Source organism: Quercus robur, chromosome 2 (genome assembly GCF_932294415.1).
Source record: "Quercus robur chromosome 2, dhQueRobu3.1, whole genome shotgun sequence".
NCBI classification, from domain to species: domain Eukaryota; kingdom Viridiplantae; phylum Streptophyta; class Magnoliopsida; order Fagales; family Fagaceae; genus Quercus; species Quercus robur.
In genome coordinates, this window is record NC_065535.1 from 30,654,736 (window position 1) to 30,668,498 (window position 13,763).

Genomic DNA, 13,763 nt, shown 5'->3' on the forward strand with positions numbered 1-13,763 from the left:
TTTCTAAGCGGTTATGTGGCTTTATGGGTCGGGCTGTAATGGGTAATTGGGTATTCTATATTTCTATGTGCTGGTAACTTTGTATAAAGTTGCGATTTTCAATTATGTTTTGTAGGTTTTAATTTCGTGTCAAATTTGATTGTATTTTTTCAATCATTTCCCTGTATATTTGCGGGAGTCAATGTAATGGATTCAATGTGTGAAATTGGTGAAGAACTATGAAGATAGAACATTTCGCAACTGACTCACGAGTAGAGTAACTCGCGAAAGGTTATGTGAGGAGCACATATTGGAAGTGAAGGGTTCAAATGTGATGGCATCTCGCTAGTGGCTATCGACTTGGCCAACTCGTGACCTGATTCGCTAGATGCACTATCATCCTGTTTGTGTGTCTTTCCTTATTTCTTTACCCACACTATATAAACCCACATTACCCACGAAATTGTAAGGAAAATTCCAAAGAGAAAATCCCAAAAATCCATTTGAGAGTTAGAGATTACATACCTACAATCCTCTACACATTTTTCTTAGTTTTCCTTTACTTCTACCTCTCTAATTTCATATCCTTTAAGAGATTCTTAGCCGAAACACACACCTCACACATTTTGAGTGTTGTGGGTTGTTTTGGAGCTTTTGGGAAGGGATTTTTTTTTTTCCAAAATAACATTGAATCTCAAACAATTTTGTTAGTCAACACGTTTTCAAAACAATTTAGCAAACTAATATCTTGAGTATAAGGGAGTCGATTTTGTTATGGTAAATCAAGTGTGACAAACTTGAGTTTCTTGGAACTCGAGTCTTCAAGGCTCGTTTTCCCTGAGATGTCCAACAAAACATCATCAAACCCCTTTCCAGAGAAGAAAATGAATGACCTAGAGAAGAAAATGAAGGAATTAGAGGAAAAAGGACCTTCGTTGTCGCCACTGGAACCTTCGCCGTTGCTGCCTGGGTTCAGTCTGAGTTGAACGATTTAGGTTAGGGAGATCTGAGTTTGTTGTTTCTTCGTGTTTCTTGTTTGGTTTCTTCGGATCTTCGCGTTTCTTGTTTGTTTTTCTTCTTCGTTGGTCTGGGTTTCTGGGTTCTTCCTTCTGGTTCTTATTCGTGTAGTTTGGGTTTCCTCATTGTGGCTTCGTTTGATCTCTTTATGGAACTCGAGTCTGTAATGCTCGATTTCCATGCATAAAACTCAAGTCTATAATGCTCGATTTAGCGCTACAAAATCGAGTTCCTTACACTCGAGATGTTAGTTTGCTAAATAGTTTTGAAAACGTGCTAACTAACAAAATTGTTTGAGTTTTAGTGTTATTTTGAAAAAAAAAAAATCCTTTTGGGAAGGATTGGGTCATGCCATTCTATGGTGCATGCAATTGGTGATAATTGTGAAATCCGAGAAGCCAATGAAGACAAAGCTCGGTGAAATCCGTTGGTAGCTGGGATTCAGAGGGTCTAAGTACAGAAAGTAGTCTAGGTTTGGAGGGTCTATATTGTAATCCTTGTACTCCAACTTATTCACTAATGGATTGATTTGGCTTGAAGGGTCACGGAGAAGTTTTTACGCCAAGCACTTCGATTCTCCTTTTCGATAATACATCACCGTATTATCTTGTGTTTGTATCTCTCTTCCCTTACTCCTTGTGTTTTATACTTAATTGTTAATTTTGTAATCCCATGCACTAGGTAGTAGTCCTCATTAATTGTGCATTGTTTACTCTTATTCCACACTTAATTAAGTAAATTAAAAACAATTAAGCCGTAATTAAACAAGCTTTAGTAGTTTTATTATCGAGCTTTCACTTTGGTTTGTCTAAGGATTTTTAGCAAACAACATGTGAGACATAAAATGCTTGGAAATTTGGAATACTGTCAAAACATTACCTATGCTTCTTGGTGTTTCAACTTTCAAATATAAATTCAAATCTCCCAACTCTAATTGTAACTGTAGGGTCACGATTTTCAGGCCAAGCTCAAGATGCATGGGACCTTAGACCAGCGAACTCGGTACAATAAATTTGTAGAAAGTGGGCCAAAGAGCTAGACTTTAGTGTATGGACAACGGTTATCACGGTTAAGTTGGGACGGACTGAGTTTTCCAGAAAAGATTGGTCCTCAGCATGGTCCGGGAAGCTTTTTCTGGTGCCTCTGGTGTGTTGGGGGGATGGTTCCCCGCCCCTTCTGTTTCCCTCCATTCCCTTTTATAGTAGTTTCCTTCCTCATGGATGGGGTTCCTGGGGTAGATACTTGTCCCATCAGCCCTTCCCTCCAGTTGTTGGGAGTGGTTGTAAAGGCAGAAAAGCATGGCCATGTCAGGCACAAGGCACTAAACGTAATGATGGCAGTATTTCCCTCAAACATTTCCCTTTTCTCTATTGTCCTTTCAGCTTTTAGTACTTGTCTTGTTCCGTGGAATATTCAGGAGTGTCATTGCCAATAGCAGGTTGCCTTCTTTATCCTCAGCTACATCCATGCCAAGAAGGATTCTCCCCGTGGCCGAGGAGGGGTTTTTCTTTGGGCTGGGCCCTTGGCCCAATGTAGGCATTGACATGGGCCCCCGGGTCTTTTACCCCCCACAGTAACTATCAAATTATCTAAAAGAAATGTTGTTTGTTCATTTAACTTGAGCTTATAAGCTCAGTTTTTAATTTTTAGCTTTTTATATACAACTTTTTAAAACCTAGTTTTTTTTTTTTTTTTTTTTCAAAATACGAGTATACTTTACCACACTTTTAACAAAAAAATTTCAACAAAAAACTAAATAAGTTGTTCCCAAATAGACACCGATGTGTGATACAAAAATATATATATATATAGACATATGGTTACCAAACAACTTTAATACAATATAATTCTGAACACAACAATTTTCATGATTTTTCTTATAATTGCTAACATAATATATTGTGATTAATGCTAATAAAATTGATATCAATATATAGACTCATGTGGCCAAGAACCTTTGTAGCTTAAGTTGGCACCTCTGTGAGTTAAGAACATTTAGAGTTAAAATTTTTCATTTCGGTTGTAAGTAGTTGTAACTATAAAATTATCAAAATATAATAGACTTATGTGAAATAATTATTATTCAAAGCATAATTTATCATGTTAATGTTTAATAAGACGAGTATAATAGTCAATCAAGATTTTTTTTTTTTTTTTTTGAGAAACAGTCAATCAAGATTTAAGATCACATAACATTTAGCAAACATTCCATGAGGTAATAGATAAGTATGTGCAAAGAGTCCTAGAGTAATATGACATAAACACCACGTTAGTCCCTATAGTTATAGTGTCTTTGAAGTGTTTTTGGAGTGGTTTTGCTTTTTGAAGATGTGTCCTACTTTTGAACAAGATATTGTTAAGAAAATCAAAATCTCATTGTAAATCAATGGTGGAGTTGAAAAATGCTAGTATCAATTATACACTAGTTAAAATCGTGAATTTTCATTTTAATTGGATCGTATTATTATAAGCCTTATTGCATACAAATGTCATGTATAACCTGAATAGATAGAATCTATATATTATATGGACTAACTACTAAAAAAAATAGTTGTAACTGTCACATTCAGGTGATTATCATTATGACTAACACTTGCAAAAATTGTGGCATAATTTTCTAAAAATTTAAATTTGCTTGGCTAGAAAACAAACCTATCCATATGAACTATAAAGTGCGAATAAAGCAATGAATATTGAAATATTCTAAAAGCAAAACCTATTATGATGGGACACATATATTAATAAAACATATTGTGGTCATAATGATTTGACAAATCTTGTTCTATAAATTTGCATAAATAGCTATAATTCTCTATAATAAGTCATAACGTAGCACGAGAGGGATTGGGTTATCATTATTTATTTTATTTTATTTTTATAATTGGGGTTATCAGGATCAAGTCAAGAACCCTTCCTTTCTCAAAAAAAAAAAAAAAAAAAAAAAAAAGAGTCAAGAACCCTTCTGTCTGTGACAATATCCATTCATATTCCACACCTGCCGCCCTCAAAATACTATTTAAAAGATTATTTTTGTTCCTAAAATATGGGTTATTTCCTATTTTCAGAATTAAAATTTAATTTTCATCCCTAAAAGTTTAAAAAATCTATATTTCATCTTTCCATTCAATCCTATTAAGTTTTAGGGAAAAAATTGAACATAAATTATTTTTCAAAGATAAAAATAAAATCTAAACTATATTTTTTCCACTAAAATAAAATATAATTTTGGATTTCATGAAAATATGTTAGATACACTAAACAAAAAAATAATAATAATAATAACATGAAAAGATAAAGTAAGTGACAATTTACATTTTCAAGAAAAAAATTTTAAAAAAAAATTAAAGATAAAAATAGAACATGTACCATGTTTCAAGGACTAAACTAATAGTACTATTTTTGACATCATTTTTGGAACAAGAAAATTTTAATAATAATGCAGTTTGGCCTTTTGTTCCCGGCAACAACTACTTTTTCAAAAAGTAATATATTTTTGGCTAGTTAGATGGTGACTCTTTCTGTCTTGTTTAACAAAACCTCCCAAGAAAAGCATATCTAAAGTGTTAGTTCCCTCATCTCTCTCTCTTCCCTTTCTTTCTATGACTGCTAATCAGTTTTCAGTTATAGACAACATAGAGGCCTAGAAAGAAAGAAAGGAACATATAGTTTAAGAAATACCCATTAAACTATAAGTGAATGCTTCTTTCTTTCCAGTTTTGCATAGTTTCTTTGTGCATGATTCATTGGTTTGGTAGTATTTATTAGATTGGTATTTATTTTTCATGGAAAGGGAATGTGTGTCATCTTTGGATGGCATCTATGAGGAAGAGATACATCAGCACCTTCAATTCTCGTCCTTAGTGAAGTCACAGAACAATGTGGTCGTGCAGGAAAACTCTCCAACCAGCGTCCATGAACTTCTCGAATGTCCTGTCTGTACCAATTCTATGTACCCTCCAATCCACCAGGTGTGTCGCTTTCTTCAATTATATTAATGGGTTGCTTTCAAATTTTGATCTTTATTGTTATTTTAGTACTTTTTGCTGGTTCCATTTGTGTGATTTTGATGTGGGAGATCATCTAATTGGTTTGGGTGAGTGGAAATGTAAAATTTGTGGGATTTGGGGATTTTAATGATGCAAGTTTGTTTAGAGAGAGAGAGAATCGTGGCATGTATTTATCAGTGTTCTATTTCATGAGAAACTTTTTCAGTGGTTTGGGATTGGAGTAATTTCATGTGTTTGGGGATTTGGCGAACTGGGTATGGGATTTTCTGCATTTGAAGAATATGGTATAATTGTAGAATGGGTCTTTTATAGTAATGGAACACGGGCTTTCTAATTTTCTTTTTCTTGCTTGAAGGATGTTGAGAGTGATTTATGTTATGTCTTGCTTTGAATGTATGCAGTGCAACTATGATATTAAAGATAGATTATTTGTTTGATGGTAATGTTGATTCTGGGGGGAAGTTTTTATATCTTCTTTATTTTGTTTGGCAGCCGGTTCTACATCACATTCTGGGGGATGCACCTAAAGGGAATAATCTATTGTAGGAAATTTTTTTAGTTTGGATTTAGGGTCAGGAACATATAAACGCATAGCCTTATTGTAACATTTTAATCTAGCCATTTTCATTGCATGTTTTGTGTATTTATTTTCCTTCGTCTCTTCTGTGATGCATATACTTAGATACTTGCTAGATTTTAAGCATACCCCTATCTTTAAATTACCATTTGAGATTTTCACTTGGAAATTATCTTCATGATATGACTAAAATATATATATGATCAAGCATATTTGAGCTTTCTGTTGAAACATTGATTAACTTGTATAAGCCTAACATTTTAAACAAATTTCGGAAGCTTTTTCAAAGATGCAATGCTTCACTCTCATATAATCATCCTTCCTTTGTTTGGTCCAAGCCACTATCATTTCTTAGAAAACTATTGAAAGTATAGAAGCTATATAAGATCGCATTTGGTAGTGCTGAAAAGTTGTCTAACTTCGCTAATCTTGTATTTAAGAGCGTCTCTGGCTGCTGTATATTCTGATCATAGCATTCAATCTTAAAAATTCAAGGTTTTCTTAATATGATGTAACTTATGTTCTTCTTAGTTCTGCTTTGTTGGAAATAGCTGACTGCTGACTATATATTTTTGCAGTGCCACAATGGACATACACTGTGTTCTACCTGTAAAACAAGGGTACAAAACCGGTGCCCCACTTGTAGACAAGAGCTTGGAGATATTAGGTGTCTGGCATTGGAGAAGGTGGCAGAGTCACTTGAACTGCCCTGCAAGTATGACTTCTTGGGATGCATAGAGATTTTCCCCTACTACAGCAAACTTAAGCATGAGGCTCAGTGTAACTTTAGACCATACAATTGCCCATATGCTGGATCTGAGTGTCCTGCTGTTGGAGATATCCCTTTTCTGATAACCCATCTGCGGGACGATCACAAGGTAGACATGCACTCTGGCTGCACATTCAATCACCGCTATGTCAAGTCTAATCCCCGTGAAGTAGAGAATGCAACCTGGATGCTTACGGTAAGTGGAGATTGTTTTTGAAGTTTCCATTTGGTGATTCAAAATTTTTTTTTTCAACTTTCAATATGCCAGATTTTTCTTCTGCATCTTAGAATATTTGCAGGCCCTCCAGGCTCCAACCGCTTTGTTATAATTTGGTGACATTTAAGGATTTAGGAATCAGAGGCACCAGGATCAAATATGGAAAATGGTGTGATAAAAGAGACAATTAAGCATTTTTTTTTCTCAAATTATTCAAGAAAACAAATAAAATATGAGTTTAAGAAAAGAATTAATTTTGCAAATAAGAAGATTATGATTGCTATCCATTCTTTGTTGCTGTTAAGGCCATGTTTAAGATAGGCAAGAAAAAAAGGAATAATGCATTGGTGGCTTTAGACAATGGCTACCAATGTCATATACACATGCCTGGAAGAAGTAAGAACTGACAGCAGCTTTTACCTGTATCTTGTATAAAATTTTTCTTTCAATTAATGCAAAACTTGACATAACCTTGAAGCACTCCAATCTGCAAAATAAGTTTTAATGAAGATTATTGATTATTTTTGGCACTAATGGAACTTGGTATGATGTTTTTGCATTCCTAAGTTCCGACCTTCCTCTTTTTTTTTTTTTTTTTTCTTCTTTTTTGGTCAGGTTTTTAATTGTTTTGGTCAATACTTCTGCCTGCACTTTGAGGCCTTCCTGCTTGGTGCAGCCCCAGTTTACATGGCATTCCTTCGTTTCATGGGTGATGAGACTGAGTCCCGGAACTACAGCTACAGTTTAGAGGTAGGGGCAAATGGCAGGAAACTGATATGGGAAGGCACCCCTCGAAGCATTCGGGATAGCCATAGGAAGGTTAGGGACAGTCATGATGGCCTAATAATCCAGCGTAACATGGCACTTTTTTTCTCTGGTGGAGAGCGAAAGGAGCTAAAGCTTCGGGTTACAGGACGTATATGTAAGGAACAACAGAATCCAGATGGAGGGGTGTGCATACCCAATGTTTGCAGTTGAGGTATCTCAAAATCATGTGTTCTTCAGCCTTCCTGTATTAGTATATAGTCCTGCATGCGTTGATGCTTGCTGCATCTTGTTGTGTCAAATGTACACTAAACCCATGTTGTTGCTGTAACTGATTAGATACTGAAGGATTCAGTTTTTGTATAATTAAAAAAGCTGTTTTTTTCTTTCTTTTCTTTTTCTTTTTTCTTTTTGTATTTTGTAGTTGTATTGACACTTAAGACGGTTTACATAAGATGTAATTTCTCTCTCTCCCATCACAAACACACAAGATTTCCAGGTGGTTGATATAATGGAATACCTGCAAAGATGCTTTCGAGAAACATTACAAGCCAAGTGCAAACAGTTACTTGCAGTGATAATTTTTTTAGCTGTCCATTAGGATCATAGACAATATCTGTGCACGTACAGTTTGTAAACAAATGTATATCATCATATACATGAGAGCTTTTTTCTCCCAACATCTCATTAAGTGAGTGATGCACTGAAAATGGCATTTGGACAAAGTATGGTTGGAACTTGGCCACCAATATTTTAGTTAGAATGTCCAGTTTTTAGAACATTGTTTTTTTAAGGACTAGTACCTTGAAAGTGGTTCAACAAATTCAGTTACAAAAGCAACTCTACATGCAAAAACCATGGCACGTCATAAATAGTCATTATCCTATTTTCATAAGCTTGGAAATGCAATTTTGAGCAATAAGAGGGTAATTTATTTCAGAGATTTCAATCTACTCTTTACAATTTACAAACTATCCTAGCCCTGTCTATTACTTCACCCCTTCATTGTTACTCTGCTATTATTCTATTACCACTTGGGACTTCAGTGAGTTAGGACTGGGGTTCCTTTAATTACATATTACTGCAACCACAAAACCTATGTAGCGGTAACAAAACTGGAGGCAGGAGGTATATCATACTGCACAGCAGGTCTCAAAATTTACAAGGCGTCCGGACTCCATTTGAAATCTCGTACTTGCCTTTAAGCTGTTTCTTCCCCTCTACAGATTATATATTTCAGTCTCTTTCTCTGTCTCTCTCTGATGGTTACCATCAAACTCATTCCCTACAAATGATTTTTTTTTTTTTTAGTTTCTTTGCCCTCTAGTTCTTGAAAGTTGAAACATTACATGCTTTTACAGTAACTATACAAGAAATTTGACGCATGTTTTGGTAAAAAGTAAAAACTACATTGCAGAGCTCTTTTTAAGTTAAAACCTACAGGACTTTTGAGTTAAATCTACATTGCAGATCTCATCCAATAGATTGCATTAAAAATTCAAAAATAATTTACAGTTTCATAAAATTCTGTTTTTGTAGCAAACACCTCAGCATGAAGCAATGGAGCTATGACTACTTGGCACTACCATACAAATTTACATTTACGCCAAGTAGTACCATACAATTTACATTTAGGTAACGCCCACCTAATTATGGCTCAAAGTTCTTATGATTCTCATTATATACAAATACTAATGCTGTAGAAATTGCAAGGGATGAAAACAGCTGCCATTATAAAGATTCACCTTTTCCTTCTGTTGGGCTGCCTCAAGATACTGCTCTGCCAGTTTCTTCACCTTCAACCCTTCCTTGATGAGAAAATTAGCAATCTTGGCTTTTCTGTGGTACTTCATAAGGCACCTTAGCATTCGTGATAGCCATAAGATTATAAGGTTAAGGACAGCCACAATGGCCTAATAAAAATAATCCAGTGTAACATGGCATTTTTTTCCTTTGGTGGAGACCAAAAGGAGCTAAAGCTTCGAATTACAAGACATATGGAAGGAACAACAGAATATAGATGGAGGGGTGTGCATACATGCTGTTTGCAGTTGCAGTATCTCAAAATCATGTTGTCCTCTTGTATCTTTGATGCCTGCTGCTTCTCTCTAATGCGTTTGTATTATGTTTAATGAAGCTGGCTCTCTCTTTCCTTTTTGTATGTTGTTGGGCTGTAGTTGTTTTGACACTTAGACAGTGCACATAAGATGTAATTTCCCTCTTATCAGTTATCACACACTTGTAATGGAATAGTTGCATAGATGCGTTTGAGAAGCATTACAAGTCAAGTGCAAACAGTTACTTGCAGTGATAATTTTTAGCTGCCCACTAGGAATATTTGTGCACATACAGGTTAATAAGGAGTGGTTCTAGGACCACAACTTTGAGGTCGTAGATTTTCTCTTGTAACAAGTGTTGTGGACATTTGACTCTTTACCATTGGATATTTGACTCTCCTGAATCTCCCTGCTTAATCTCAAGGTGGTTTGCCACCACCCTTTTTCCCCCTAAGTTCTTCTATGGACAAACACTCTTGCACACACTTTGACATAACTTGCACATTTGTCAATGTGTGATTGGATGACATCAGTTACACATTAAGACAACCACTGATACTTGTGAAAATTAATACAATCACCAATTGACATATGTACTAGTTGTGGCAAAGTCTGTGCAAGAGTGTGTGTCTCTAGAAAAAAATTGCCCTCTCCCTTCCTCTCTACCCAAATCTAAGCATTTTTTTACCGTCGTCGATATCCACGGTTGAGAATGAATGGATTTGGTTAGAGAGAGGGAAAAGAAACCTGTGTGAGATTTAGCGGTAAGAATTAGCCGAAGTTGTAGCAAAGAATAATTCTAGTACCACACACTTTCACACACCTTTTGGTCATGGACCCACTATTTTTTCTCCACCACTCACAGTCAAGCACGTATGACAGTTGTGGCAAAAAGATTGTGAGAGTGTGTGGCCCTAGAATTATTCTATAGCAAATTGGGTTTTTGATGTTTCGGGATTTTCTAAGTTTTTAAAATTCTAGTGAAACAAGTCCTATGTCATTTTGCAGTTCTGCAAGCCCAATACAGTAAGTATCTCAAAGTTGAAAAGAGAATTTGATTTCAACAGTATGTTTTTTATTTCAGGTACTATGATTAATGTAATATGAAAACTTTGATTGTATTGGATCAAAAAATCCCAGGGGCATAGGAAAAAGTTTTTTCTATGCCCACTGGGCGTTTTGACCCAATATTAGTACCCCAAATAAAACCTTCAACAGCAGTAGGTTTTTTATTTGGGGGTACTAAGATCAATGTAGAATGAAACTTCAACAACTTGTATTCAATGGTATACATTTAAAGGGTCTTACTAATGTATATGCTCTTAGGGCATACATTAACAATCCATTTTAGGAAACTTTTTATGAGAAATTCAATTTCTCATAAAAAGTTTCCTAAAATGGATTATTAATTAATGCCCTAAGGGCATACATTATTGGACCCTACATTTAATTCAAGTTTTGTTGAGTTTTAAAAAGCACAATAACCGAACATTCTCAAATTGTTGAAGATTGATTTAAAATTTTTTTGAGAATCTTTAATTACTGCATTCATTATAACTCAGAAAAACTCAACTTAATATATACAATTGAGCAATGTTAGGGACACAAAAAATTTCACAACTTTTGCCACAACTTGTCATTGGACCCTACATTTAATTCAAGTTTTGTTGAGTTTTAAAAAGCACAATAACCGAACATTCTCAAATTGGTGAAGATTGATTTAAAATTTTTTTGAGAATCTTTAATTACTGCATTCATTATAACTCAGAAAAACTCAACTTAATATATACAACTGAACAATACTAGGGACACAAAAAATTTCACAACTTTTGCCACAACTTGTCATGTGGCGAGTTATGAGTGGTGGAGATGTGGATCCACCATTTGACCTTTACCATTCACAACTTGCCATGTGACAAGTTGTGGCAATAGTTGTGGGATTTTTTGTGTCCCTAACATTTTCCTATACTATTTGGTATCAAATTGTTGAATCTTTTTATTGTACATTGATACTACCTGATGAAAAGCTTGTATTTTTCACTCTTGAGACTTTGATACCTGAATATGTACTCCACCATTTGACCTTTACCATTCACAACTTGCCATGTGACAAGTTGTGGCAATAGTTGTGGGATTTTTTGTGTCCCTAACATTTTCCTATACTATTTGGTATCAAATTGTTGAATCTTTTTATTGTACATTGATACTACCTGATGAAAAGCTTGTATTTTTCACTCTTGAGACTTTGATACTTGAATATGTACTACACTTATAGAATTACTAAAAGAAACTTATTAATTTAAGATATCTTGGCCTGAAATTTTATTCAAACCTGAATTCATTGCAAAACTTAACTCACTTGCTGAATCTTCGAACTTTGGATGATCTTATTGTATATATAAAACGTTTCTAAAGGACACTTCATTGGAAAAGGAAAAAATATGACTCACTGGGCATTTCATGGTTAGAGAACATTTCTAGTGAGATAGGTCTCATTGAAAAATAAAAAATGTTTCTCATGAGACTGATCTCGTGATATGTCAAGAAGTTGCATGTAAGATACAAACAAGAATAAGCACAAATCTTATGGAGATACAAACAAATATTTATCTATGATGGTATAAGCTTTAGACATGACTAGTACCAAAAAGATCACTTTTAAGTGATCCAAAGAGTCAAAATTGGGGAGGTAACTTCAGATTTTGCACAAAATCAAATTGGAGACAAAAGTAGATAAGGTGAACAGATTGAGGTTTTCCTCAAACCCCAAAATCTGCACAATTTAAAAATGGAACCTTAGAAGTTAGCGAAAAAGAATTTGGGAAAACAAAAAATATATACAAGAGAGGATTCTCTGGATATGTTGCTGAAACTTGAAAGTCTATCCAGAATACAAAAACTCAATTCAAATGTTTCTCATTTTCAGCACAACACTCACACAAACTATCAAAAGTTTCATCATATACAACTATAGATCAACAAAAAAGGACCAAGACTAAAAAAAAAATTGAGATCTGCAGCCATTTCAGTGGTTTATAATCAGCACAACACCCACATGAAATATCAAAGTTTCATCATATACAACTATATATCATAGCAAAAAGACCATTACTTAAAAAAAAAATTTGAGATCTACAGCCATTTCAGTGGTTTACAAAATCTCAATGGAAGAAAAAAAATTTAATTAAACAAATCTACCAGTATAAGTGAGGAAATTCAATGGCATCTATCACAGTGAAAACTCAAATAACCCATCTAACATGATGAGATCCCATTCAAAAATAAGAATTGAACCATCAAAATTTCATGACACAATCTAACAAAATCCCCCAAGCAGCTTAAGCCCAAATCATACCACACAAAACCTAGCTAAACACCACAAATATCTTGGAATCTAGAGCTTCTTTTCCACTTATAAGTTCTATAAGTTAATAAAGAATTTTTTTTTTAATTTTTAAAGAAACTTTTTTTAAGCTTCAATTATGCAAATATACAATCTTGAATTAACAAATGCTGGAACTTTATACAATTCATTCAAAGCTAAACCCAAAAATATAAATAAAAAATAAAGAATTGGTTCTGGGTTTTGAGAAACGTACAAATTAGCAGTCTTTTATTGCAGCAAGTCCTGGTGCAAAGAGAAAGAACCCCATGTCGATTTCTCTTCTATCTGGGATAAGGAAAAAAAAAAAAAAAAATGGGATCAGGGTTTTACAAAGCTTCAAAAGTTGAATATAAATAAAAGGAAGCAAATGCGAGAAGAAGTACACGCCATTTCATTTTTCGCCGAGAGATTTCTGTGTGTGTTCTTGAACCTGTCTCGCTCCTGCTTTTTGTTCTTGAAATTATGAAGCTAAACTGGATTGAGATCCGGCGCAGCATCAATAGAAAATTGAAAGGTTGAGATTAAAAGTTACTTTTAAATCCGGACCGTTTCATTTCGTCCTAGAAAGAAATATCTCCGCTGCGCACCTTTTCAAAGTGTTTCGGCCTAAAATAAATAAATAAATATATTCTTATAAAAGATAAAATTATCAATTCAAAGAAGTAAATAACTCAGGCATGTTTGTGTTCAAGCTCATATTTTCACATTTTAAATAATATTATATATTTTTTTATTTACATATATTTCAAAAAACTATAAAAATCATATTTTAAACTACTCTACCAAACAGGCTTAAATATTATATAATACAAATAATTTAGTATTCTTAACATTAAAAAAAAAAAATGTATTACATATTTATTTTTTTAATTGAATAATAATACAAGTTAATGAAATAAATATTAAAAAAAAAATCTTAATTAACTAATCAGAATCATCATATTAGTTTTTTTATTTTTTATTTTAATATCAAGATAAAGCTAAACAACT

General features: G+C 34.0%; 1 protein-coding gene and 1 long non-coding RNA gene across 3 annotated transcripts; one reads left to right on the forward strand and one right to left on the reverse strand.

Annotated features, from left to right (window-relative positions):
• The first annotated feature begins 4,527 nt into the window (after positions 1 to 4,527).
• LOC126713295 (E3 ubiquitin-protein ligase SINAT5-like) lies at positions 4,528 to 7,721 on the forward strand. Its single transcript, XM_050413019.1, has 3 exons — positions 4,528 to 4,964; positions 6,159 to 6,545; positions 7,182 to 7,721. The coding sequence occupies exons 1-3, from the start codon at positions 4,779 to 4,781 to the stop codon at positions 7,542 to 7,544; spliced, it is 936 nt and encodes a 311-aa protein (XP_050268976.1). The 5' UTR covers positions 4,528 to 4,778; the 3' UTR covers positions 7,545 to 7,721.
• A 1,083-nt stretch (positions 7,722 to 8,804) lies between these two features.
• LOC126713296 (uncharacterized) lies at positions 8,805 to 13,387 on the reverse strand. 2 transcript variants are annotated; one of them, XR_007651319.1, is made up of 3 exons: positions 13,157 to 13,387; positions 12,988 to 13,058; positions 8,805 to 9,502 (listed from the first exon to the last, which is right to left on the reverse strand). It is a non-coding gene; the product is annotated as an uncharacterized LOC126713296 (long non-coding RNA). The 2 variants fall into 2 exon arrangements; XR_007651318.1 differs by having other exon boundaries at positions 8,805 to 9,519; positions 13,157 to 13,386.
• Positions 13,388 to 13,763: the final 376 nt, after the last annotated feature.